This window comes from Cetorhinus maximus, chromosome 11, assembly GCF_964194155.1.
Source record: "Cetorhinus maximus chromosome 11, sCetMax3.hap1.1, whole genome shotgun sequence".
Taxonomy (NCBI): domain Eukaryota; kingdom Metazoa; phylum Chordata; class Chondrichthyes; order Lamniformes; family Cetorhinidae; genus Cetorhinus; species Cetorhinus maximus.
The window spans coordinates 123,963,155-123,990,439 of NC_135889.1; the positions used below are offsets into that span (position 1 = coordinate 123,963,155).

Genomic DNA, 27,285 nt, shown 5'->3' on the forward strand with positions numbered 1-27,285 from the left:
GTTGCTTCCTTTGAGATTTGGCATTCTTGCACCTGTCCTGATGAGTGCAAGATGACAGCATGTACTTTTTTTCAGGAATACTTAAGCCCTGTACTACTAAGTGACTACCCCTGTTCTTCTGAATAACGGCCTTGAAATCTTTAATGCCCAACCCGAGAGGGCAGATGGAGAATTATTTCAGGTGGCACCTCCAACAATGTAGCACTGGCACTGGAGAGTCAGCCTGGATTATGTTCTCGAGATTTTTTTAAAAATTTATCCTTTCCTGGGTAATATGCTCAAGTCCCTGGTGTGGAGCCTGAACTCATGATCCCTGACCCGGAGGTGAGAGCTGTACCCACTGACCCACAGGCTCTCAAATGGCAGTAATGATTAGCAGACATTGGGGATGGAGTGAAACGTTCTCTGTGACCCATCACTGACCAATGGGAAGTAGCAAAGTGATCCTGTGCTGCAATACTCTGCATGTGGAATGTGTGACCACTGGATGGAAAAAACTGACCCATGTCTCCCGCTGACGATTGAACATGTATTTCTGTGACTGGCTGAAATTCCTGACATACCCAGATCCTAGTTTCGGGGTCAACTGGAGCAGCTCAACACTCAAGCGCAAGGTTAACTGGAGTAGTCCTGGTCCCCTGGATTAGACCTTGATAGGAATTTTCCACTGCTTTTCCCGCCTCTTATACGGACAGGAGGAGGATGTCCAGCTCCTCAGGCCTGTCCCACCATTCAATTAGCTCACGGCTGATCTGTATCTTAACTCCATCTACCACCCCCCCCCCGCCGCCTTGATTCCTCAACCCTTAACAAAAATTTATCAATCTTCATGTTGAAATTTTCAATTGACCTCCAGCCGCAATAGCTTTTTTGGGCGGTGGGGGAGGGGGGGAGAGAATTCTAGATTTCCACTCCCCTTTGTGTGAAGAAGTGCTTCCTGACATCACCCATGAATGGCCCGGCCCTAATTATAAGGTTCTGCCTCCCTCATTCTGGACTCCCCCCTGCCCCACAGAACCAGAGTCGTTTCTGTCCATCTGCCCTGTCAAATCCTTTAATCGTCTTGTAAACACCTCGATTAGATCACCACACAATCTTCTAAACTCAGGGAACACAAGCCGATTCTATACAACCTGTTCTCAATTTAACTTTTTAGCCCGGGTGTCGTTCTGATGAATCTGTGCTGCGCTCACTCCAAGAATCATACCAACTGCTTATTCCTGTTCTGTGTCAGGGTGGATTCACATTCCAAGAATCAATCATTTTAAGAATTGGGCACAAGATGAGGCTCATAAGAAATACGACTAGAGGAGGCCATGCATCCCCCTCACGCCTTTCAATAAAATGATGGATGACCTGCATCAACTCCACTACACCCCACCCCCCCAACCCCTCGATTCCCTTAGTGACCAGTTTTATCGGTCTTGAATATACTGAGCGATTGACCACCCAGGGAACTCTGTGGTAGAGAACTCCAGAGATTCACAACCTTCTGAATGAAGAAATATTTTATTTATCTCAGTCCTAAATGGCCGAACCCCTTATCCTGAGACTGTGCCCCCCCCGTGTTCTAGATTCCCCAGCCAGGGGAAATAATCTCTAAGCGTCCACCCTCTCAAACCCCCTTCAGAATCTTGTAGGTTTCGATAAGATCACCTCTCATTCTTCTAAACTCTAGAGAATGTAGACCCAATTTGCCCAGCCGCATCAGAGGACAGCCCCCTCATCCCAGGACCAATGTAGTGAGCCTTCATTGTGCTCCTTCTAGGGAAAGTATATCCTTCCTTTATTAAGACCCACCAAAACTGCGCACAATCCTGCAGGTGTGGTCTCAGCAAAGCCCCGTACAATTGTAGCAAGACTTCCTTAACTCTTGTACTCTAATCGCCTTTCAATGAAGGCCAACATGCCATTTACGTTGTGATTTTGAAGTGGAATGCCTTCTACAACCTGTGACCATTACTGTCTGGGCTGACACGGTGAAGAAATGGTCACTTGAGCATGTGAGACTCCACACCTGGTGTTATACTAATGTGAACTCAGTTAATGATGGTTAGGCAATACAAGCAAAGTTTCACACATATTCAAAGTTTATTCCTTTAGATAAGGTGAAGCACTAAAGAGGTTTAGGTGGAGAATTCTAGAGCTTAGGGCCCCAGCAGCTGAAGGCATGGCCGCCAATGGAGGAGTGAAGGAAATGGGGGATGCACAAGAGGCCAGAATTGGAGGAGCGGAGATCTCCGGCGACTGTGGGATTGGGGGAGATTACAGAGATAGGGAGGGGTGAGGCCAAGGAGGAATTTGAAAACAAGGATGAGAATTTCAAACTCAAGTCATTGCCAGACCGGGAAGCCAGTGAGCACAGAGGCGATGGGTAAACATGATGCGAATCAGGGTATGGATAGCAGAATTTTGGATGCACTCAAGAGGCTACACGGTGGCAGACTAGCCAGGAGAGTCTGCAGGAGATAAAATAACTTTCAAATTTTTCTTCATGTTACACACCATCCCAGATTGGACTTAAAATCACCTTTATTCATCAACCCACCGTATCATGTTCTACACAATTCAAGAATGATCCCCAGCTCAAAGCACCTCAGCTACTCAGACTCAAGGATCTTAGTCTGCTCACTTCAGTGCAATGTTGACTTATAGGGTGACCTGCCGGAGGTCTATCAGATAATTAACAGGTTTGGGTAGTCTCCCTATTAATGCAAGATTCCAGGTTGGCTTATTGGACTTGAACCTAAACTCTGGAAGAGTTGGAATGCACAATGTTGGGCAGTCTGCTGCGCTGGGTCCTGATCCTCGATTGCTTTGAGATGGTGCTGGACCAGTTCCTGACTGGAGCAGAGATCCCATCATACAGAAGGTAAGTGTCTTCATAGAGGGCACTTGGGCCCTGTAATCTCCTGGACTGGAATTCGATCAAAGTCAGAGAGGATTTTTTTTTTTTAGTTATTTGTTCACGTTTTGTGGCCTTCGTTGGCTGGGTCAGTATTTATTGCCCACCCCTAGTTGACCTTGAGAAGGTGGAGGTGAGCTGCCTTCTTGAACTGGTGCAGCCCATGTGGTGTAGGTATCTATCTATCCATCTATCTGCTGCCCTTGTCCTTCTAGATGGTAGTGGGCGTGGGTTTGGAAGGTGCTGTCGAAGGAGAATTCCTGCAGTGTCATCTTGTAGATGGTACACACTGCTGCTACTGGGAGCGAATGTGGAGGTGGTGCCAATCTAGCGGCTGCTTTGTCCTGGACGGTGTCAAGCTTCTTGAGTGTTGTGGGAGCTGCACTCATCCAGGCAACTGAGGAATATTCCATCACACTCCTGACTTGTGTCTTGTAGATGGTGGACAGGCTTTGGAGAGTCAGGAGGTGAGTTACTCACCACAGGATTCCGAGCTTCTGACTTGCTCTTGTAGCCACAGCGTTTATATGGCTAGTCCAGTTCAGATTCTGGTCAATGGTAACACCCAGGATGTTGATAGTGGGGGATTCAGTGGTGGTAATGCCATTGAACATCAAGGGGCGATAGTTGGATTCTCTTTTGTTGGAGATAGTCATTGCCTGACATTTATGTGGCGCGAATGTTACTTGCCACTTGTCAGCCCAAACCTGGATATTGTCCAGGTCTTGCTGCATTTGGACACAGACTGTTTCAGTATCTGAGGAGTCGCAAATGGTGCTGAACATTGTGCAATCATCAGCGAACATCCCCACTTCTAACCTTATGGTGGAAGGAAGGTCATTGGTGAAGCAGCTGAAGATGGTTGGGGCGAGGACACTACCCTGAGGAACTCTTGTAGTGATGTCCTGGAGTTGAGATGACTGACCTCCAACAACCACAACCATCTTCCTTTGTGCTAGGTATGACTCCAACCAGCGGAGAATTTTCCCCCTGGTTCCCATTGACTCCAGGTTTGCTCGGGCTCCTTGATGCCATACTCGGTCAAATGCTGCCTTGATGTCAAGGGTAGTCACTCTCACCTCACCTCGGGAGTTCAGCTCTTTTGTCCATGTTTGAACCAAGGCTGTAATGAGGTCAGGAGCCGAGTGGCCCTGGCGGAACCCAAACTGGGCATCAGGGAGCAGGTTATTGCTAAGCCAGTGCCACTTAATAGCACTGTTGATGATCCCCTTCCATAACTTTACTGATGATGGAGAGTAGACTGATGGGGCGGTAATTGGCTGGGTTTGATTTGTCCTTTTTGTGTACAGGACATGCCTGGGCAATTTTCCACATAGCCGGGTAGATGCCAGTGTTGTAGCCGTACTGGAACAGCTTGGCTAGGGGCGCGGCAAGTTCTGGAGCACAAGTCTTCAGTACTATTGCCAGAACATTGTGACAATGTACCTTTTCCCATTCCATGGGCATGAGTTTCTGCTCTGATATGTTCCCCTCTCCCAGGAGATTACACAGTTGCAATAGCGTCGCCAAGTATCCGGAAATTGAAGGCTAGTCTAAGTGAGCGAAGATCTCGGGGATAAACCTTTGGGGGGTGTTGCAGCAAAATCGTGGGTCCCTTTCGTTTTCCTTGAACACTTCATTCATTATAAAAATTGGGGGGAAATGGCTGTTTGACTGGGAGCTAAGTATCATCCCACTGGGTTCTGATTGACTGGGGAAGGCAGCAGAGTTGCTGCAGGATAAACACGTCAGGCAACTAATGCCAGGACTACGGGTGGAGAGAGATTGGAGCAGGATGAATATATTTAGCCAGCTACCCTTGGCTGCGGCGGAGTTGGGTAATGCCCGGTTATGGTGGACAAGCTGCTGTTTCCTGCCCATTCCTGTGTATTACCAGGAGCTCTCAGTCAGAAAATGATGTTGAATTTTACCGCACGAGAGGAGGTCCATTTGACCAGTGGCTGCAGGAAATCTATTCACAGCCCCAGGGCTCAAACCTCGCCGGACAGTGTTAGGGATGGATAAGTCAGGAAGAAGACGGTGACTTCAGGTGTGAAATTGTTCTGGTGGAAATGCTGTTGAGTAAAGAGTGTAACTGGGCAACAGGTTGAGAGACACGGAGTGAAATGGAACGAGACGGAGGATGAGAAGTTAGGCAGGGCCGGGAAAGGTCTGACTGAGTGTGAAGGACTTGAGCCTGATCACTCATTCCTGCTCCTAAAATTTCACTTGCGGTCCAGAAGCTGCAGATTGATGGGTTTCTCGGGAATGAGAACAATCCGGCTCCTTGCTGCAATTTCCTCTGTTCCAGGATCCAGCTTTAGTTGGAATTCTTTCAGCAACTGTAATCAAAAAGAGATTTAAATCTGTGAAGAGAGGGCAGGAATGACTGGGATTCTCTGGTTAACCCTGGTGCTTGCTCTGGCTAACGCCAGTGCTCACCAGCGTAAGTACTAGCAATAGCCAGAGTGAGGACTACTGTTAGCCAGAGTAAGTACTGGCGTTAGCTAAAGCCAGTGCTCACTCTAGCTAACTGCAGTGATCGCTCGAGCTAACTGCAGTGCTCACTCTGGCTGAAGCCAGTGCTCGCTCGAGCTAACTGCAGTGCTCACTCTGGCTAACTGCAGTGCTCACTTTGACTGAAGCCAGTGCTCGCTCAAGCTAACTGCAGTGCTCACTCTGGCTGAAGCCAGTGCTCGCTCGAGCTAACTGCAGTGCTCGCTCTAGCTATCTGCAGTGCTCACTCTTGCTGAAGCCAGTGCTCTCTCAAGCTAACTGCAGTGCTAGCTCTAGCTAACTGCAGTGCTCGCTCTGGCTGAAGCCAGTGCTCGCTCGAGCTAACTGCAGTGCTCGCTCTGGCTGAAGCCAGTGCTTGCTCGAGCTAACTGCAGTGCTCGCTCTGGCTGAAGCCAGTGCTCGCTTGAGCTAACTGCAGTGCTCGCTCTAGCTAACTGCAGTGCTCGCTCTGGCTGAAGCCAGTGCCCGCTCGAGCTAACTGCAGTGCTCGCTCTGGCTAACTGCAGTGCTCACTCTGGCTAACTGCAGTGCTCACTCTGGCTAACTGCAGTGCTCGCTCTGGCTGAAGCCAGTGTTCGCTCGAGCTGACTGCAGTGCTCGCTCTAGCTAACTGCAGTGCTCACTCTGGCTAACTGCAGTGCTCACTCTGGTTGAAGCCAGTGCTCGCTCTGGCTGAAGCCAGTGCACGCTCGAGCTAACTGCAGTGCTCGCTCTAGCTAACTGCAGTGCTCACTCTGGCTGAAGCCAGTGCTCGCTCAAGCTAACTGCAGTGCTCGCTCTGGCTGAAGCCAGTGCTCGCTCGAGCTAACTGCAGTGCTCGCTCTAGCTAACTGCAGTGCTCACTCTGGCTAACTGCAGCGCTCACTCTGGCTAACTGCAGTGCTCACTCTGGCTGAAGCCAGTGCTCGCTCGAGCTAACTGCAGTGCTCGCTCTGGCTGAAGCCAGTGCTCGCTCTGGCTGAAGCCAGTGCTCGCTCTAGCTAACTGCAGCGCTCACTCTGGCTGAAGCCAGTGCACGCTCTAGCTAACTGCAGTGCTCACTCTGGCTAACTGCAGTGCTCACTCTGGCTGAAGCCAGTGCTTGCTCGGGCTAACTGCAGTACTCACTCTGGCTAACGGCAGTGCTCACTCTGGCTAACTGCAGGGCTCACTCTGGTTAACCGCAGCGCACGCTCTGGCTACACCAGTACTTACTCTGGCTAGCGTCAGTTGCACCTCCAACTCTGCGATCCTTCTCCCCGGGCAGCCCCGGACACCATGTCCAAACGGTATTGAGCTGAACGGATGATGTTTTAGTCTTTCTGCTCCTCGGATCCAGCGATGTGGTTGAAACGTGAGAGGACTGGGGAAGTCCTGTTCATTGTGGGACATCGCGTAGTGGCACAAGACCAGCGGTGTCTACAGGAGAGAGAATAGAGTTGCATGGTACAGTTACACAAACAGTACCAGTCATTACAAATCATTTTCAATCTAATTATGTTTGAAATGCTGCATAACATACAGCAGTGAATCTGCACAGCTCGTTATACACCCCTATCTGCTGTTTATATTGGCTGACACACTGAGAGTAGCACAGTGACGGTGCTGGGCTGCATCACACTCAGTGTGAGAGGATTGTGTCAAATTGATGTTAATCCTGGGCTGTGTCACTCTCTGTGTGAGCGCTGGGCTGTGTCACTCTCTGTGTGAGCGCTGGGCTGTGTCACTCTCTGTGTGAGGGCTGGGCTGTGTCACTATCTGTGTGAGGGCTGGGCTGTGTCACTCAGTGTGAGCGCTGGGCTGTGTCACTCTCTGTGTGAGCGCTGGGCTGTGTCACTCTCGGTGTGAGCGCTGGGCTGTGTCACTCTCTGTGTGAGCGCTGGGCTCTGTCACTCTCGGTGTGAGCGCTGGGCTCTGTCACTCTCGGTGTGAGCGCTGGGCTGTGTCACTCTCGGTGTGAGCGCTGGGCTGTGTCACTCTCGGTGTGAGCACTGGGCTGTATCACTCTCGGTGTGAGCGCTGGGCTGTGTCACTCTCGGTGTGAGCGCTGGGCTGTGTCACTCTCGGTGTGAGCGCTGGGCTGTCACTCTCGGTGTGAGCGCTGGGCTGTGTCACTCTCGGTGTGAGGGCTGGGCTGTGTCACTCTCTGTGTGAGGGCTGGGCTGTGACACTCTCGGTGTGAGCGCTGGGCTGTGTCACTCTCGGTGTGAGCGCTGGGCTGTGTCACTCTCGGTGTGAGCGCTGGGCTGTGTCACTCTCGGTGTGAGCGCTGGGCTGTATCACTCTCGGTGTGAGCGCTGGGCTGTGTCACTCTCGGTGTGAGCGCTGGGCTGTATCACTCTCGGTGTGAGCGCTGGGCTGTGTCACTCTCGGTGTGAGCGCTGGGCTGTGTCACTCTCGGTGTGAGCGCTGGGCTGTCACTCTCGGTGTGAGCGCTGGGCTGTGTCACTCTCGGTGTGAGGGCTGGGCTGTGTCACTCTCTGTGTGAGGGCTGGGCTGTGACACTCTCGGTGTGAGCGCTGGGCTGTGTCACTCTCGGTGTGAGCGCTGGGCTGTGTCACTCTCGGTGTGAGCGCTGGGCTGTGTCACTCTCGGTGTGAGCGCTGGGCTGTATCACTCTCGGTGTGAGCGCTGGGCTGTGTCACTCTCGGTGTGAGCGCTGGGCTGTGTCACTCTCGGTGTGAGCGCTGGGCTGTCACTCTCGGTGTGAGCGCTGGGCTGTGTCACTATCTGTGTGAGGGCTGGGCTGTGTCACTCAGTGTGAGCGCTGGGCTGTGTCACTCTCTGTGTGAGCGCTGGGCTGTGTCACTCTCGGTGTGAGCGCTGGGCTGTGTCACTCTCTGTGTGAGCGCTGGGCTCTGTCACTCTCGGTGTGAGCGCTGGGCTCTGTCACTCTCGGTGTGAGCGCTGGGCTGTGTCACTCTCTGTGTGAGGGCTGGGCTGTGTCACTCAGTGTGAGCGCTGGGCTGTGTCACTCTCTGTGTGAGCGCTGGGCTGTGTCACTCTCTGTGTGAGGGCTGGGCTGTGTCACTCAGTTTGAGCGCTGGGCTGTGTCACTCTCTGTGTGAGCGCTGGGCTGTGTCACTCTCGGTGTGAGCGCTGGGCTGTGTCACTCTCGGTGTGAGCGCTGGGCTGTATCACTCTCGGTGTGAGCGCTGGGCTGTGTCACTCTCGGTGTGAGCGCTGGGCTGTGTCACTCTCGGTGTGAGCGCTGGGCTGTCACTCTCGGTGTGAGCGCTGGGCTGTGTCACTCTCGGTGTGAGGGCTGGGCTGTGTCACTCTCTGTGTGAGGGCTGGGCTGTGACACTCTCGGTGTGAGCGCTGGGCTGTGTCACTCTCGGTGTGAGCGCTGGGCTGTGTCACTCTCGGTGTGAGCGCTGGGCTGTGTCACTCTCAGTGTGAGCACTGGGCTGTGTCACTCTCTGTGTGAGCGCTGGGCTGTGTCACTGTCAGTGTGAGCGCTGGGCTGTGTCACTGTCGGTGTGAGCGCTGGGCTGTGTCACTCTCGGTGTGAGCACTGGGCTGTGTCACTCTCTGTGTGAGCGCTGGGCTGTGTCACTCTCTGTGTGAGCTCTGGGCTGTGTCACTGTCGGTGTGAGTGCTGGGCTGTGTCACTCTCGGTGTGAGCACTGGGCTGTGTCACCCTCTGTGTGAGCGCTGGGCTGTGTCACTCTGTGAGCGCTGGGCTGTGTCACTCTCGGTGTGAGCGTTGGGCTGTGTCACTCTCGGTGTGAGCGCTGGGCTGTGTCACTCTCTGTGTGAGGGCTGGGCTGTGTCACTCTCGGTGTGAGCGCTGGGCTGTGTCACTCTCTGTGTGAGCGCTGGGCTGTGTCACTCTCGGTGTGAGCGCTGGGCTGTGTCACTCTCGGTGTGAGCGCTGGGCTGTGTCACTCTCGGTGTGAGCGCTGGGCTGTGTCACTCTCGGTGTGAGCGCTGAGCTGTGTCACTCTCGGTGTGAGCGCTGGGCTGTGTCGCTCTCGGTGTGAGCACTGGGCTGTGTCACTCTCTGTGTGAGCGCTGGGCTGTGTCACTCTCGGTGTGAGCGCTGGGCTGTGTCACTCTCGGTGTGAGCGCTGGGCTCTGTCACTCTCGGTGTGAGCGCTGGGCTGTGTCACTCTCGGTTTGAGCGCTGGGCTGTGTCACTCTCGATGTGAGCGCTGGGCTTTGTCACTCCTGGTGTGAGCGCTGGGCTGTGTCACTCGGTGTGAGCGCTGGGCTGTGTCACTCTCGGTGTGAGCGCTGGGCTGTGTCACTCTCGGTGTGAGCGCTGGGCTGTGTCACTCTCGGTGTGAGCGCTGGGCTGTGTCACTCTCGGTGTGAGCGCTGGGCTGTGTCACTCTCGGTGTGAGCGCTGGGCTGTGTCACCCTCGGTGTGAGCGCTGAGTTGCTGTCAGGCTTATGTATATATTATGTTGAACTGTCCTTTTGCTTCAGTTGTTCTTTGGGAGAGTTGCTTACCCCTCGTGGAATATTGTAACCTCCCAACACAATGTCTCTGTCCAATGTGCGAAAACCACTGGGAATAACTGGGTACATCCTGAGGGTTAAAACAAGGAAATCTGACCATCCTGTTCATGTGTTTCAACTGACAAACTCAGTCCACTCACCCTCTACCCTATCCCCTTGGCCACCCTATACACCCCCTTCCCTTGTCCTGCCCCCCTCCACCTTCCTTATCGCCAATCACTGAGCTGAAATGTGACTCAGAGATGAGCAGTAAATTATATTCGGGAGGAGGAGGAATTTCTGGATCGTTTTCTCTTCAGTCGGTCACAGCTCAGAAGCAGGAGGGTCCACGGGTGCTGGAGAAGAACTATCCATCGGGAGGACAGATGGATCCTTGAGGAGGTGGTGCAGGAGACCCCACAAACATTAACCCTCCCAAACAGGTTCGATGCATTTGCTGTCTGAGGGTAAATGGGAAGACTGTAGGAAGGACTAGCGCAATGTTAACCGTGGCATTGTGGTACAGAAGGCAGTCTGAAGGGGGTCAAGGAGACTATAAATGTGGTAGTTATGCGTGGTTCAATAATGGAGTGGGGTGAAGTCAGATGGCATCCTCTGCAGTCACCAATAGAAGCCTCAAAGGTGCCAGGCCCAAGGATAACTTGGAACAGCTGGAAGGGAGATGGAAGGAAGAAGCAAGATCCTTGTTGGTGTGGTACATATCAGGATCAAAACATAGGGACATTAGAACTAGGAGCAGGAGTAGGCAATTCAGCCCCTCGAGCCTGCCCCGCCATTCATTACGAACATGGCTGATCTCATTTCGGCCTCAACTCCGATTTCCCGCCCTCTCCCCATAACCTCTCAACCCTGTTACTAATTAAAAATCTGTCTATCTCCTCCTTAAATTTATTCAGCGTCCCGGCATCCACTGCACTCTGAGGTAGTGAATTCCACAGATTCACGACCCTTTGAGAAAAGTAATTCCTCCTCATCTCTGATTTAAATCTACCACCCCTTAGTCTAAAAACAGGGCCTCTCGTTCTAGAATGCCCCACAAGGGGAAACATCCACTCCACGTCTACTTTATATCCCCTTTAGCACCTTATATACCTCAATTAGATCTCCTCTCATCCTTCTAAACTCTAGTGAGTATAGGCCTAAACTGCTCAATCTCTCCTCACAAGACAAGCCCCACATCTCTGGAATCTGGGACTAACTGGGATAAGACCCTGCTAAGGGAGCTATCCAGAGCTGAGAGCTAAATTTAATGAATAACACTTACATTTAAAAAGCACCTTTCACAACCTCAGGACATCCCAAAGATCTTTACAGCCAAAGTTGTACCTTTGAAGTGCGGACACTATAGTAATGAAAGGGCCCCCAGGGTAATAATCAGGATTATTTATCTGCACCATGTGCAAATTGGCACAGGAGCAAACAGACTAGAAAAGTAAACCTGTGACTAAAGGATTGGGGTGAGGAAAGAGGGATTCTATATCTTGGCAGGAATGTGGGGTTACATTCAGATCAGCCACGATCTTATTGAATGTCAGAGCAGGCTTGAGGGGCCGAATGGCCTACTCCTGCTCCTAATTCATGTTTTCGTATGACATTGGCACCAGTCCTGGGACAGGAAGGAGCTGATTCTATGAAAATAATAAATTAACTGATGATTGTGGTTGTTGGAAGTCAATCATCTCAGTTCCAGGACATCACTGCAGGAGTTCCTCAGGGTAGTGTCCTAGGCCCAACCATCTTCAGCTGCTTCATCAATGACCTTCCCTCCATCATAAGGTCAGAAATGGGGATGTTCGCTGATGATTGTACAATGTTCAGCACCGTTCGCGACTCCTCAGATACTGAAGCAAAATTCACTGTAGTCCCAGAGGTTGCTCTCTCAGAGAGAGACGACTGGTGGTGAGTTTAATCTGAGGGTCACCACACAGGTGAGGGACGAGGTTGAGAAGGCAGGGCCTTCATGGATGACCTCAGCTGGTACAGGAATTGAACCCGCGCTGTTGGTGTCACTTTACATCTCAAACCGGCAATCCAACCAACTGAGCTAAACCTCCTAGAGCAGGTTCATGTCTAAATGTAGCAAGACCTGGACAATATCCAGGCTTGGGCTGATAAATCACAAGTAACATTCACACCACACAAGTGCCAGACAATGATCATCTCCCAACATGAGAATCTTAAAAATCTTCCGTTGACATTCAATAGCATTATGATTGCTGAGTTCCCCACCATCTACATCCTGGGATTAGCATTGACCAGAAACTTAACTGGACCAGCATTTAAATACTACAAGAGTAGGTCAGAGACTGAGAATTCTGTGGTGAGTAGCTCACCTCCTGACTCCCCAAAGCCTGTCCACCATCTACAGGGCACAAGTCAGGAGTGTGATGGAATACTCCCCACTTGCCTGGACGAGGGCAGCTCCCACAACACTCAAGAAGCTTGACACCGTCCAGGACAAAGCAGCCCACTTGATTGGCACCACATCCACTACCTTAAACATCCACTCCCTCTACCACCAATGCACAGTAGCAGCAGTGTGTACCATCTACAAGATGCACTGCAGCGACTCACCAAGGCTCCTTCGACAGCATCTTCCAAATCTGCAATCTCTACCACCTAGAAAGACAAAAGGGCAGCAGATGCATGGGAACACCAGCACCTGCAAGTTCCCCTCCAAGTCACTCACCATGGAAATATATCACTGTTCTTTCACTGTTGCCGGGTCAAAATACTGGAACTCCCACTCCTAAGGTGGAGTGACTACCCTTGACATCAAGGCAGCATTTGACCGAGTGTGGCATCAAGGAGCCCTAGCAAAACTGGAGTCAATGGGAATCAGGGAAAACTCTCCGCTGGTTGGAGTCATACCTAGCACAAAGGAAGATGGTTGTGGTTGTTGGAGGTCAGTCATCTCAGCTCCAGGACGTCACTGCAAGAGTTCCTCAGGGTAGTGTCCTCGGCCCAACTATCTTCAGCAGCTTCATCAATGACCTTCCTTCCATCATAAGGTCAGAAGTGGGGATGTTCACTGATGATTGCACAATGTTCAACATCATTCACCACTCCTCAGATACTGAAACAGTCCATGTCCAAATGCAGCAAGACCTGGACAATATCCAGGCTTGGGCTGACAAGTGGCAAGTAACATTCGCGCCCCACAAGTGTCATCCCTGTATTTCTCATCCGTGTATTTAAATCCCTCCATGTTCTCATCGCTCCTGACCTCTGTAACCTCACCCCTCTGAATTTTCTGCATCTTTTCAAGCCTGGCCTCTTGTCAATCCCCCATTTCCTTCACCATACCATTCAGTCTAGGCCCTAAGTTCTGCAATTCCCTCCCTAAATTTCTTCGCCTCTCCACCTCTCTGTCCTCGTTTAAGACCCTTTTGAACAAAGCTGAACCCTGCTAATAACCCCTTCATTTACTGTGTAACCCACCGTCCCTCCCTCTATTACATCTCTGCAGGTTTTCCATTCACCTCAGTGTCTCTTTGATGATTGCCCTCAGCAGAGGCATTTTGCAGAGTTCCTGGGCTGTTGGTATCTCTTCTGCGGGACTGATGCTGCATATCTCCCTGAAGACAGAGTCTTGAAGTTCTGGGTCTTTGGCCAGGGAGTACAGGGCCCAGGACAAGGTGTTTGCAGTCTGCAATATAAAAACACTTCAATCCCAGCGAATGCACACGGCAGAGTCTGAGAGGCGGCAGTAAATGAATAAACAGGAAGCAACCATTTTGCATTACAGCAGCTTTTATTTATAAAGCGCCTTTATAAAATCATTGAATGGTTACAGCACAAAGGAGGTCATTTGGCCCAATGTGTCCATGCTGGCTCTCAATAAGAGCAACTCACCTACTCTCACTCCCAGCTTTTTCCCTGTAACCCTGCAAAATTTTCTTCTTAAGATAATGATCCAATTCCCTTTTGTGCCTCCACTACCCACTCAGGTAGTACATTCCAGACCCTAGCCACTTGCTGCATGGAAAAGATTCTCCTTGTGTCGCCATTGCTCTGTTTGCCAGCCACCTTAAACCTGTGCCCTCTGGGAACAGTTTCTGCATCTCTGTCCAGACCCCTCATGATTTTGCACCTCTATCAAACCTGCTCTCAGCCTTTTCTTCTCCAAGGAAAACAGTCCCAACTTCTCCAACCTATCTACTTAACTGAAGTTCCTCAACCCTGGAACCATTCTCATGAATCTTTTCTGCACCTTCTCTAATGCTTCACATCCTTCCTAAAGTGCAGCGCCCAGAACTGGACTCAATACTCCGGTTGAGGCCAAACCAGTGTTGTACAAAGGTTTATCATAACTTCCTTGCTTTTGTGCTCTATGTCCCTATTAATAAAGCCCAGGATACTGCGGGCTTTTCTAACTGCTCTCTCAACCTGCCCTGTCACCTTCAATCACGTGTGCAAATATTGCAGAATTCTACCCTTTTTTTCATATTGCCTCTCCCCATTCTTCCCACCAAATAGATACATCACACTGCATTAACCTTCATCTGCCATTTGTCTGCCCATTCCACCTATGTTCTTTTGAAGTTTAACACTATTCTTCTCACAGTTCACAATAATTCCAAGCTGTGTCAAGCACAAGTTTTGAAATTGTGCCCTGTACACCAAAGTCTGCTTCCTTAATATATGTCAGGAAAAGCAGGGGTCCTAACACGGATCCCTGGGGAACCCCAGTATAAACCTTCCTCCAACCCAAGAAACAACAGTTCAGCACTAGTGTCTCTCTCCTGTCACTCAGCCAATTTCATATTCATGTTGCTACCGTGCCTTTTATTCCATGAGCTCTAACTTTGCTCACAAATCTGTTGTGTAGCATCAAACCCCTTTTGGAAGTCCATATACACCACATCAACAGCATTACCCTCATCAACCCTCTCTGTTACCTCACAGAAAAACTCAAGCAAGCTCGTTAAACACAATTTGCCCTTAACAAATCTGTGCTGGCTTTCCTTAATTAACCCGCATTTCTCCAAGTGACTGTTGATTTTGTCACGAATTATCGTTTCTAAAAGTTTCCCCACCGCTGAGGTTAAACTGACTTTCACATAGTAAAAAAAACCCAGAGTGCTTCAGCAGAGTGTTAGCAAACAAGATTTCACACTAAACCAGATAAGGAGACATTAGAACATATAGCAAAGAGATAGGTTTTAAATAGTATTGTAAAGGAGGAGAGAGGCAGAGAGAATTAGGGAGGGAATTTAGGGACCAGGCAGCTGTAGGCACGGCACCAATGGTGGAGCAATTAAAATTGGGGATGCTCTCAAGAGGCCAGAATTGGAGAAATGCAGAGATCTTGGAGGATCCCATTCACTAACCCATTCCCACATCCTACCCTATTACAGATTCACAGAATCACACACTGCAGAAGAGGCCTTTCGGCCCATTGACACATGAGAAACACCTGACCTACCTACTTAATCCCATTTACCAGCACTTGGCCCATAGCCTTGAATGTTATGACGTGCCAAGTGCTCATCCAGGTACTTTTTAAAGGATGTGAGGCAACCCGCCTCCAACACCCTCCCAGGCAGCGCATTCCAGACCGTCACCACCCTCTGGGTAAAAAAGTTTTTCCTCACATCCCCCCTAAACTTCCTGCCCCTCACCTTGAACTTGTGTCCCCTCGTGAGTGACCCTTCAACTAAGGGGAACAGCTGCTTCCTATTCACCCTGTCCACGCCCCTCATAATCTTGTACACCGTGATCAGATCGCCCCTCAGTCTTCTCTGCTCCAACGAAAACAACCCAAGTCTATCCAACCTCTCTTCATAACTTAAATGTTTCATCCCAGGCAACATCCTGGTGAATCTCCTCTGCATCCCCTCCAGTGCAATCACATCCTTCCTATAATGTGGCGACCAGAACTGCACACAGTACTCCAGCTGTGGCCTCACCAAGGTTCTATACAACTCCAACATGATCTCCCTACTTTTGTAATCTATGCCTCGATTGATAAAGTCAAGTGTCCCATATGCCTTCTTCACCCCCCACTAACATGCCCCTCTGCCTTCAGAGACCTATGGACATGCATGCCAAGGTCCCTTTGTTCCTCAGAACTTCCTAGTGTCATGCCATTCATTGAATACTTCCTTGTCAAATTACTTCTTCCAAAGTGTATCACCTCACACTTTTCAGGGTTAAATTCCATCTGCCACTTATCTGCCCATTTGACCATCCCGTCTATATCTTCCTATAGCCCAATACACTCAACCTCACTGTTAACCACCTAACCAATCTTTGTGTCATCCACAAAATTACAAATCCTACCCCCCACATAGTCATCTATGTCATTTAAATACATGACAAATAATAGGGGACCCAGCACAGATCCCTGTGGTATGCCACTGGACACTGGCTTCCAGTCACTAAAGCAGCCTTCTGTCATCACCCTCTGTCTCCTACAACTAAGCCAATTTTGAATCCACCTTATCAAATTACCCCGTATTCCATATGCATTTGCCTTCTTTATAAGTCTCCCACGTGGGACCTTGTCAAAGGCTTTGCTGAAATCCATATAAACTACATCGACTACACTACCCTCATCTACACACCTGGTCACCTCCTCAAAAAATTCAATCAAATTTGTTAGGCATGACCTCCCTCTGACAAAGCCATGCTGACTATCCTTGATCAAACCTTGCCTCTCCAAGTGGAGATAGATTCTCTCCTTCAGAATTTTCTCCAATAGTTTCCCTACCACTGATGTGAGACTCACTGGTCTGTAGTTCCCTGGCTTATCTCTACAACCCTTCTTAAATAGCGGAACCACATTAGCTGTTCTCCAGTCCTCTGGCACCTCCCCGTGGCCAGAGAAGAATTAAAAATTTGGGTCAGAGCCCCTGCGATTTCCTCCCTAGCCTCCCTCAGCAGTCTGGGACCCAAATCATCCAGACCTGGAGATTTGTCCACTTTTAAGCCTGCCAACACCTCCGATACCTTATCACTCCCTATATCAATTTGCTTAAGAACCTTGCAGTCTCTCTCCCCGAAATTGATACCTTCATCCTCATTCTCTTGGGTGAAGACGGACGTGAAGTATTCATTCAACACTCTAGCGATGTCCTCTGGCTCCACCCATAGATTGCCCCCCTTGGTCCCTAATGGGCCCTACTCTTTCCCTGGTTATCCTCTTCCCATTGATATACTTATAGAATATCTTGGGATTTTTCCTACTTTTACCAGCCAGAGCTTTCTCATATCCCCTCTTTGCTCTCCTAATTGCTTTCTTAAGCTCCACCCTGCACTTTCTGTACTCCACTAATGCCTCTGCTGATTTGCTCGACTTGTACCTGCTAAATTTCTCCTGAATTTCTCACATACTTTATATCGCACAGAGTTGGTTAAAATGTTTTGAGTGTGGGAAAACTCCAAGAAGTTTGATAGTAATCGAGACTTACCATACCATTAAAAATTCACTTACACTCGAATGGACAAGCCCTACCCTTTTCTGGCATGTTTATTTGGGAACTAGTGGGTAAACAACACAACTTCACACAATTGACGTCTTTAATTGGTGTGTCTCTCAGAAAGATACTATCACTGCAAAGTTGCTGAGGAGCAGGGTCACTTTGACAATAATTTCCTGGTTTCCCTGTTTAACCACACACGCGCAGATGTCGAAATTGCTGTCCAATTTATTCCTCAGTAACGACGAGTGTGGGTAGCCTTATTGCTACATTTATCACAAAATCCAGGCCATTTAAAATTCATCAGGTTAGATCAGAGCGTTAGCTACAGAATAAATACTAATTTGATTAGCACCAATTATTAGTTACACACTGTGATTAAGTACACACCGATTGCATTGTATATATATTTATAGATATATATCAAGTGAAATTCGACTTCACCACTACTTGGCCCTCAGCTTTCACCCTTACATTCAATCCATCAAGGTCACCTCCAAAACATAACCTCCATTTGCCTCATCTGTTGTTGAAATCCTAATTCATGGCAATAACATCTTGCCAGTGACCTCCTTCAAGGTGATCCTCGCTGGTATCCCCACGTCTGCAATCCACAAGATACTAATGATATAGAATATTGTGTCCTTTATACTCACACCAACGTTCACATCCCCACCACTCCTGTGACACAATGGTGACATCACTAGGCGGAACTTTGTGGTATCTAAGGGGTGGGGATAGGAGGCGCGAGGGACCAAACGATCAGGAGGATGGGCAGAGCTGGAGTGTTCATCGTCTTCCCATCCTCACGGTGTTTTGCCAGCAGCAGGGAAGGTGGAGGATAGTCCTCCAGCCCACAGGCTGACTACGCCACATAAGTGGCCAATTCAGAGCTTCTTCCTACAGCTGCTGCTGCCATTTTACCCATTGTTGCCCATGGAAGTGTTTCTCACGTGTCGGTGCAGACTGGATGGGCCAAAGGGCCTCTTTTGCACTGTGATTCTGTGATGGAGGGCCCCCTCCCCACTGGCAATAGTTGCTACTGCAGCAATGCCCCCTGCCCTCATCAACCCACAGCTTACCCTTTGTTGAGGCGTGCCTGACTGGCCCTGGAAATGCCCGACTCACTCTAACTTGTTCCGAGGGCAGCATCTATCACCGTGTCACTCGTGAGGGTTTGATAGACCCCCAGCAGTGGCCACCGGTTTGATAGACCCCCGCCCCCGGCAGTACTTGGAGGCAGGTTCTCATCCCTTAAAGGGCCAGGAATCCAATGATAGCTCATTATTTACAAGATGGGCCTGAAATGCTGCTGAAGGTCCCCCAAACAACAGAGGAGGGGTTGCCCCTTGACTTTCCAGCCCATCGCTGGGGGCTTCTGGCACCTTGACACAATCCAGCCCCCTGTTCCCTGAAGTGGCTCCATATTAAACACAGGCCTATGAATTCAGGCTAACCTGCCAACTGTTTCTGGAGCAGAGATACCTTTGGAAACCTCATTATAGACAGGGAATATAAAGTCTAAAGATTCAGCCCCCCGTTGCTCACAGTGGAACTGCTGCTTGATCCAGAGAAACACTCAAAGCCAGTGGCATCATCAGAGAGGCTTAACAAGAAAATAGATCAAACTTGAGGGTCTCCTTGCTGACAAAAAGACATTCTATTAAAATTAAAGGGCTATTTGACACGTTTGTAATTTTTCTTCTTAAAAATAAAAGTGCTTACCAAGACCTTCCTAGCCCTTTATAGAACAATGATGATAAGGATCGGAATTATAAAGTATTAGTGTATTCGGCCAGGTTCAATCTAACACCTCACGTTTGCATTTGGAGGTGAAATAGACTTAACGAGCACTGGTAGAATTTAAACATAGACAAGACACACAAATGGAACTAACTTTAACTCTAATCGGATTAAAATTTTAACTTTAGCAGAAAACAACAGGGCTGCTGAGTGCAAATCTTACAGAGCAGTGCACAACTTATTTAAAAGCTGGACACCGAGAATCTAAATCACCAGATTAAAAAGCCAACAGTGATTTCAGCAGCTCAGCACTTAGACTTGCTATACAAATATAACATACAAAAGAATTACTAATTCTAATACACTGATCCATAAAATCATAAGTCGATAAGAAATAGGAGCAGGAGGAGGCCATTCGGCCCCTCGAGCCTGTTCCGCCATTCAATAAGATCATGGCTGATCTGATTGTGACCTTAGCTCCACTTTCCTGTCTCTTTCCCCCATAACCCTTGACTCCCTTGTCAATCGAAAATCTGTCTAACTTAACCTTGAATATATTCAATGACCCAGCCTCCACTGCTCCCTGGGGAAGAGAATTCCACAGACTAATGACCCTCTGAGAGAAGGAATTCCTCCTCATCTCCATCTTAAACGGGAAACCCATTTTCTGTGCCCGTAGTTCTAGATTCCCCCATGAGAGGAAACACCCTCTCAGCATCTACCCTGTCAAACACCCTCAGAATCTTATATGTTTCAATAAGATCGCACTTCATTCTTCTGAACTCCCAATGAGTACAGGCCCAACCTGCTCAACCTTTCCTCATAAGACCAAACCCTTCATCCCAGGAATCAGCCCAGTGAACTTTCTCTGAACTGCTTCCAATGCAAGTATATCCTTAAGTAAGGAGACCAAAACTGTACACAGTATTCCAGTTGCAGTCTCACCAATGTCCTGTAGCAAGATTTCCAATTTTATACTCCAACCCCCTTGCAATAAAGGCCATTCCCAAAGCAGTCCGAAACATTGTTATCAGTTGGGTGTTTACACTGACCGTATCCACTCCACCCAACAAGAGCTCAGTGATGCTGCTGTACATCTCTGACTGGGTCATCTTTCCACTGGCCAATAGGTAGGTCAGATACTGACCCTCCACCGATTGCCCTGTGTTTAGGAGATCTTTAATCTGGGCCAACTTCTTGTCCACGGCCTTTATGGCTACAGAGAAAAAAGGGAAGAGAGAAGATCAGAACTGTCAGCACTTGACGAGCTCCACAGGTCACTTCAATCACTGGCTGTACGTCTGTCAACTCACATCAGACATTGAAACATGATGATACGCAATAAAACTGTGTTTGTTGGAAGGGATCAATGGTGCCAATTAACATGGAATGGGACTAGTGTCTTGGCGAATCATATAACTAGGTCAGTAAAGAGGGCTTTAAAGTAAATAGTGCAGGGGGAGGGTTCATGTGAGGGGACGTTTGGAAAGTTAAAGAAAACAGACAAGGCAATAGTGCCTGGTAGCGATATGGGGTGACCAGAGTGGGACAGGAAGGGACAGAGTGTTACAAACATAGAATGCACCAGCAGATATGATCAGAGTAGGGAAAAATGGCTTTAAACTGACAAGAGGAGAAGGAGGGTTTGGGTGAAGGGAAATTTAGAAAACCAAAGATAAAAGTTGAGGCAATGGAAAAGTACATCGATGTGGGTAAAGGCAAGATGAGCAGGATTGGAAGGGACAGACAGTTTAAGGGTAATAGAGCATCAGAGAGTAAGGTCCAGGGGGGGAATAGTAGTCAAAAAAATAATATTGAAGTCACTTTATCTGAATGCATGGAGCATCAGCAATAATGGCACAAACAGAGATAACCAGGTTAGATCTAATCACCATCACAGAGACATGGGCCTGAAGGTTTCCCTCGCTGGTCAGACAGGCTCGGCGGGTCAGCCTCGGCCAAGTAAGGCCTGCCCTGCGTGGACCGCGAGCGGTAGCGCTGAGCTCAGGGCCGACTCAGGGAGATTGTTAAAAAAAAAATAACTAAAAGCATTAAAAATTCAATGAAACATGTCCCCTCGTGTGACTGTGTCACAAGAGATGGGAGGTGTTTTTATTTTTCAAAGAAACCTTTTATTTAATTTGTAAAAGCTTCAGGAAACCTCATCCCGCTCCCCTCCCACACTTGATACCTGAGCGCTAAATCAGCCTGGATAATAACATTAACTAAGGGCCTTGTCAATAAAGCTCAATGTCAAACAACTCACTCATAACATCACGGCTTCCCATATACATGCAGAAGTAAGGAATCACCCTGAGTCATGGCAACATGTCAAAATTTATTGAGTGAACAAAAGTAAATTCATAAAGCAAAACGAAAACAGTGTTGGACATCACACCAAGTCTTCAACTAATTACTATGGGCCAACATAAAAGCACTGTTGAGAAACCCATGGTGTGCCTAAGGTGCCTTAAATTTACGCTTACTGGTGCTATGTCTAGGTGCTGACCTCTCGCTGGCACTGGCATCTGAGATAGCCTGATCACTGTGCTATCCTGTTGGCCTCGATGACCTTGGCGGATGTCCTCTGGCCCACGGAGCATTTGTTGGCCCTGCCTGGGGGGGAGCGGCTGGCTTCCCCCACAGTCGCTGCAGCCTCATGGGATTCCACAGTTACTGGCAGAGGGGCAGAGGAGCTACTGCCCTCATCCGGAGCGCCCTGAGAGGAGCCCGCAGAGACGACAAGCAGCTGCTGCGCCGACGTGAGATCGCTTCGGACCTCCCTGCTCATGGGAGTTGGATGGGCACCGAGCTGGGATACTTAGTGCCCAGGCCTTCTCCCACACTGGCACTGACCAGCAGTGGCCAATGCTGTTGTGAGGTCTTGCAGGTCCGAGAGCAACCCCAGAAGGCCCTGATTGTTCTCCTGGAGGTGCCTCTCCACGAGAGTCGCCACTCTTTCCATGGATGAAGCATGGCGCTCAGCCATGAGGCTTATTGCATCGGTGATGCTCCGCGTGGACTCCTCCAGCATGGGCATCATGTCACACATAGCCTCATGTATCTTCACCAGATTGCTCTGCATACTCCAGAGGCACATCATCAACCACCGACCGAGCAAGTACCTGGTCCCCAGCAGTCCTCCGACTGCCGGTGCCCTGGGCACTCTCTGTCTCTGCCCGCACCTCAAGCAAGTGTGAAGTGCCCTCACCACTGTACCCGGGACACTAGCCGAAGATTTAATTCCCACCGAGGTGCTAGTATCTGCGCTGGTGCCTGCCTGGCTGAGGTGATGACGCTGAAGAGTGCATTTGCTTGGGGGCTTCAGGGGTCAGAAGTGGGCCCTCTGTCTCCTCCTCCCGGCCCTGCTCCGATGATGCTGAAAGGAAGAAAAAGGACCTATGATTAGTTACAGTGCAGACAATGTCAACTTGCATGCCACTCCCCCAGATCATTATGCACTCATCCTTCCATAATCAAGAGTAAACCTATGTTGCTAACTTCAATCACGGAGCATTCAGCAGTGCCATGGCTCCTGTGACACATATGGTGACCTGACTGCTCACCAAACACACCTCCCCGTGGCACCCCAGCCTCACTGCCACTGGTGGACCTGGGGGCATAGTGCCTCACAAGGTCTATGGCCTGCTGCTCAAAAGCTGTAAGGATGGTCAACTGGGCCTGCCCTCCGGCCTGGTCTGGCCTACCCTCCGGCCTGGTCTGGCCTACCCTCCGGCCTGACCTGCCCCGCTGGCCTACCCTCCGGCCTGGTCTGCCCCGCTGGCCTACCCTCCGGCCTGACCTGCCCCGCTGACCTACCCTCCGGCCTGGTCTGCCCCACTGGCCTACCCTCCGGCCTGGTCTGGCCTACCCTCCGGCCTGACCTGCCCCGCTGACCTACCCTCCGGCCTGACCTGCCCCGCTGACCTACCCTCCGGCCTGACCTGCCCCGCTGACCTACCCTCCGGCCTGGTCTGCCCCACTGGCCTACCCTCCGGCCTGGACTGCCCCGCTGGCCTACCCTCCAGACTTGCGTCACCTCCATTGCCCCTCTGCAGAGCCCTTCGCCCAGCCATTGTGAGCAGTCTTTCCTAGGCTGCCAGGCCTTCCTTTATACAGGCTGCTGGGTCACCCTTGGACCTGGTGCTCTGAGCCCGCCCGCTGCCTCCCGCCCATTCCCGATATGCACGGGAGTCGTGAAGTACACTGGGCGGCCCCTAATTGGCCCGTCCGCATAAAATGGCAGCGCAGACATGATCGCGAATGGTGATCAGGACCCCGTCTGCCTGCTCCCATTCAGCCCGCCCGACTTGGGGAAAATTCTCCCCATGGCTAAACTTGCAGAATGAGCGTATAATTGGGAAAGGGTTTGTTTTAGCCTATTCCTGCCCCACTGAACTGATTTATTCCTATCTCTATCTAATTTTTCTCCCCTTGTCCAGTCTCTTCCCTCCAGACCCGTGATTCTCCTGATGTCTTCCGTTGCTTCAACAGTCTCCAGTTGCCGGGGCCCTAACCATCTCCTCCTTGTCATGGATGTCCAATCTCTCGACACCTTCGTCCCCCATCAGGACGGACTGAAAGGATGTCAAGGAAGGACAGGGTTGGCTTTTTTTGTGATGCCTCTTGCAGTCAGACAGCTGGTACTCACTGTTAGGGTTCGAGCAATAAGGGTGGCCACTCGGGTGAGGTGCCAGTGAGACCTCCAGTTGCCGCAGGTTTCTCCCACTTACCCCTGCTTGTTGCTGTGCCTTTCGATGTGGAGGATGGTGGAGAGGGGGGCGGAAACGTGGTGGGTCAGTACCAGAGCGGTGGGGGTATAGGGGCTACCATTCCTGCTCTCTAATTGGATGATAGGAGAGGCCAAGGGCCAGCCTACCATCAATCCAAAATAACCAATAAAACCTGTCCTAGCTGAGACCTGCCTTCAGGTACAACGGCAGTAACACAATCTTGCACTTGCCTAGCACCTTTAACAAAACATAAACACTCCCAAGACAACATATTCAGATATTAGGACAGGTGACCCAAAGCTTAGTCAAAGAGATAGGTTTAAAACAGGAGAGAGGGGCGGAGAGGTTTAGAGAGGGAATTCCAGAGCTGCCAATGGTGAAGCGATTAAAATCGGGAATGTGCAAGAGGCCAGAGTTTGAGGAGTGCAGAGATCTCAGAGGGTTGTGGGGCTAGAGGTGAGGGAGAGCTGAGGCCATGGAGGGATTTGAAAACAGGGATATGAATTTTGAAACTGGGAGGCTTCTGGATCTGGGCGATTGGCCCTCAGCATTACCAACAACGGGTGCTAAGACTGCAAGAGTTTCCTCTACCAAAGTCGAACATGTTGTCCCAAGCCAGCATGAACTGCTTCCAAAACGACAGCCAGTTCCGCGTCCAACTTGGCAACAGGTCGCAGTAGACCAGCACACGGAACATGGTGGTGACAGACTCAATGAATTTCTGCGTGTCTTCTGGAACCTTCTGCTGTAGACAGCCCAGTCGCACCTCGAACAAGATGGCAGCGATTGCTGTACAACAAGAAGGGGCATCATCATTAGCTTCACAAAAAACGGGCAAATGCCTCACAAAATGAATGATCAGGTTGACTCACTGCCTGTGCTGAGGAGGGATGAGGGAGAGAGAGAGGGAGCACACTACAGATAATCTACAATACCCCACCACCCCCCGTAACTCCCTCCCAAACGTGTTATGACTTATTTTCCTCCTCTGATTTGTTTTTTTTTTAAGATTCTAAAGTGAACATAAAAAATGGTTTAGGTCATTCGGCCTCTTGCTCAGATCCCAGCATCTCAACTCCATTTCTGCTGGCAGACAGGAGACAGGGAGTAGGAATAAATGGGTCTTTTTCAGAGAGGCAGGCAGTGACTAGTGGGGTACCCACAGGGATCAGTGCTTGGGCCCCAGTTATTCACAATATATATATCAATGATTTGGATGAGGGAACCAAATGTAATATTTCCAAGTTTGCTGACGACACAAAACTTGGTGGGAATTTGATCAGGAGGGTGTCAAGAGGCTTCAAGGTAGTTTGGACAGGTTGAGTGAGTGGGCCAATACATGGCAGATGCAGTATAACATGGATAAGTGTGAAATTATCCACTTCAGTAGGAAAAACAGAATGGCAGAGTATTATTGAAATACGGATAGATTGGGAAATGTTGATGTACAAAGGGACCTTGGTGTCCTTGTACACCAATCACTGAAAGCAAGCATGTAGGTGCAGCAAGCAGATAAGAAGGCAAATGGTCTGTTGGCCTTCATTGCGAGAAGACTTGAGTACAGGAGCAAGGATGTCTTACTGCATCTGTACAGGGTCTTGGTGAGACCACACCTTGAGTATTGTGTGCAGTTTTGGTCTCCTTACCTAACAAAAGATATACTTGCCATAGAGGGAGTGCAGTGAATGTTCACCAGACTGATTCCTGGGATGACAGGGTTGTTGTATGAGGAGAGGTTGGGCCGACTAGGCCTGTATTTACTGGAGTTTAGAAGAATGAGGGGATCTCATTGAAACATATAAAATTCTGACAGGGCTGGACAGACTAGATGCAGGGATGATGTTTCCTCTGGGTGGAGGGTCTAGAACAAAGGGTCACAGTCTCAGGATACGAGGTAGACCACTTAGGACTAGAAGAGGAGAAACTTCTTCACTCAGAGGGTGGTGAACCTGTGGAATTCTCTACCACAGAAGGCTGTGGAGGCCAAGTCACTGAATATACTCAAGAAGGAAACATAGATTTCTATACTCTAAAAGTGTCAAGGGGTGTGGGGAGGCAGCGGGAGTATGACGTTGAGATAGAGGATCAGCCACGATCAGATTGAATGGCAGAGAAGGCTCGAAGGGCTGAATTACATACCCCTGATTCCCACGCCCCTGTAAGTGAAGAAGTGCATTCTGACATCACCCCTGAACGGCCTGGCTCGAATTTTAAGGGTCTGCCCCCTTGGTTCTGGACTCCCCCTACCAGAGGAAATACTTTCTCTCTATCTATCCTTGCAAATTCTTTAATCATTTTAAACATCTCAGTTAGATCACCTTAATCTACTAATCTCAAGGGAATACACACCTAACCTGTGCAAAAATAACCTCTTAATTTAATCCTTTTAGCCCTAGTATCATTCTGGTGATTTGGGTCAAAATCCTGGAACTCCCTCCCTAACAGCACTGTGGGTGTACCTACACCACATTGATTGCAGCGGTTCAAGAAGGCAGCTCACCACCACCTTCTCAAGGGCAACTAGGGATGGGCAATAAATGCTGGACCAGCCAGTGACACCCACATCCCATGAATGAATAAAAAGAAGAATCTGCACTGCACCCCCTCCAAGGCCAAGCCACATCCTTCCTGATGTGTGGTTAGTCCAGATGGGGTCTGTCCACAACTCTATACACCTCTAACCTCACTTCCTTGCCTTTGTATTCCAAACCCAATTGAGGTCAGGGCAATATTCCATTAGCTTTTTCATTACTTTTTGTACCTGACTACTAGTTTTAATTGGATGAACACAGATCTTGGAGGGTTGTTGGGATGGAGAAGATTACGAAGATAGCGAGGGGTGAGACCTTGAAGGGATTTAATCATAAGGATGAGAATTTTAAAATTGAGACATTGTCAGACCTGCAGCCAATGTAGGGCAGCGAGTACGGAGTGAAAGGGGAATGGGACTTGGTGCAAGTCAGGATTTTGGATGCAGTTTTGGATGAGCTGAAGTTTATGGAGGATGGAAGCTGGGAAGTCAGCCAGGGGAACATTGCAATAGTCAATTCTAGAGGCCTGGATGAAGGTTTCAGCAGATGAACTGAGGCGGGGTGAAGGGAGCTGATTATGGAGGTGGAAGTAACCAGTCTTGGTGATGCAGTGGATATGATGTCAGAAGCCAAACTCAGGGTCAAATAGGCTCCCCAAGTTACAAACCGTCTAGTCCAGCAGTCAGACAGACAGAGTTTGTGCTGAGGACTAAAGACAATGGCTTTGGTCTTCCCAATGTTTAATTGAAGGAAATTTTTGTTCATCTGGTTCTAGAAGTCAGATGTGTGACAAATCAGAGACAGTGGAGGGGCCAAGAGAGGTGGTAGTGAGGTAGAGCTGGGTGTTATCAGCTTACCTGAGGAATCTCATGCTGCTTTTTCAGATGATGTCGCTGAGGGACGGCCTGTAGATGAGAAACAGGAGGGGACCAAGGATAGATCCTTGGGAAACCCACCAGGGGTAACGGTGAGGGAGCAGGAAGAGA

General features: G+C 49.6%; 1 protein-coding gene across 1 annotated transcript in view; it reads right to left on the reverse strand.

The window, feature by feature from the left end:
• Positions 1–5,130: 5,130 nt before the first annotated feature.
• The window catches only part of LOC144686228 (sterol 26-hydroxylase, mitochondrial-like), a 29,107-nt gene continuing 6,952 nt past the window's right edge, over positions 5,131–27,285 (reverse strand). The window contains exons 4-9 of the mRNA XM_078551319.1: positions 24,360–24,557; positions 20,088–20,251; positions 13,351–13,517; positions 9,860–9,938; positions 6,617–6,820; positions 5,131–5,247 (exon numbers count right to left, since the gene is read on the reverse strand). Coding sequence (XP_078407445.1) covers positions 5,131–5,247; positions 6,617–6,820; positions 9,860–9,938; positions 13,351–13,517; positions 20,088–20,251; positions 24,360–24,557 — 929 coding nt within the window. The remainder of the gene's footprint in view (positions 5,248–6,616; positions 6,821–9,859; positions 9,939–13,350; positions 13,518–20,087; positions 20,252–24,359; positions 24,558–27,285) is intronic.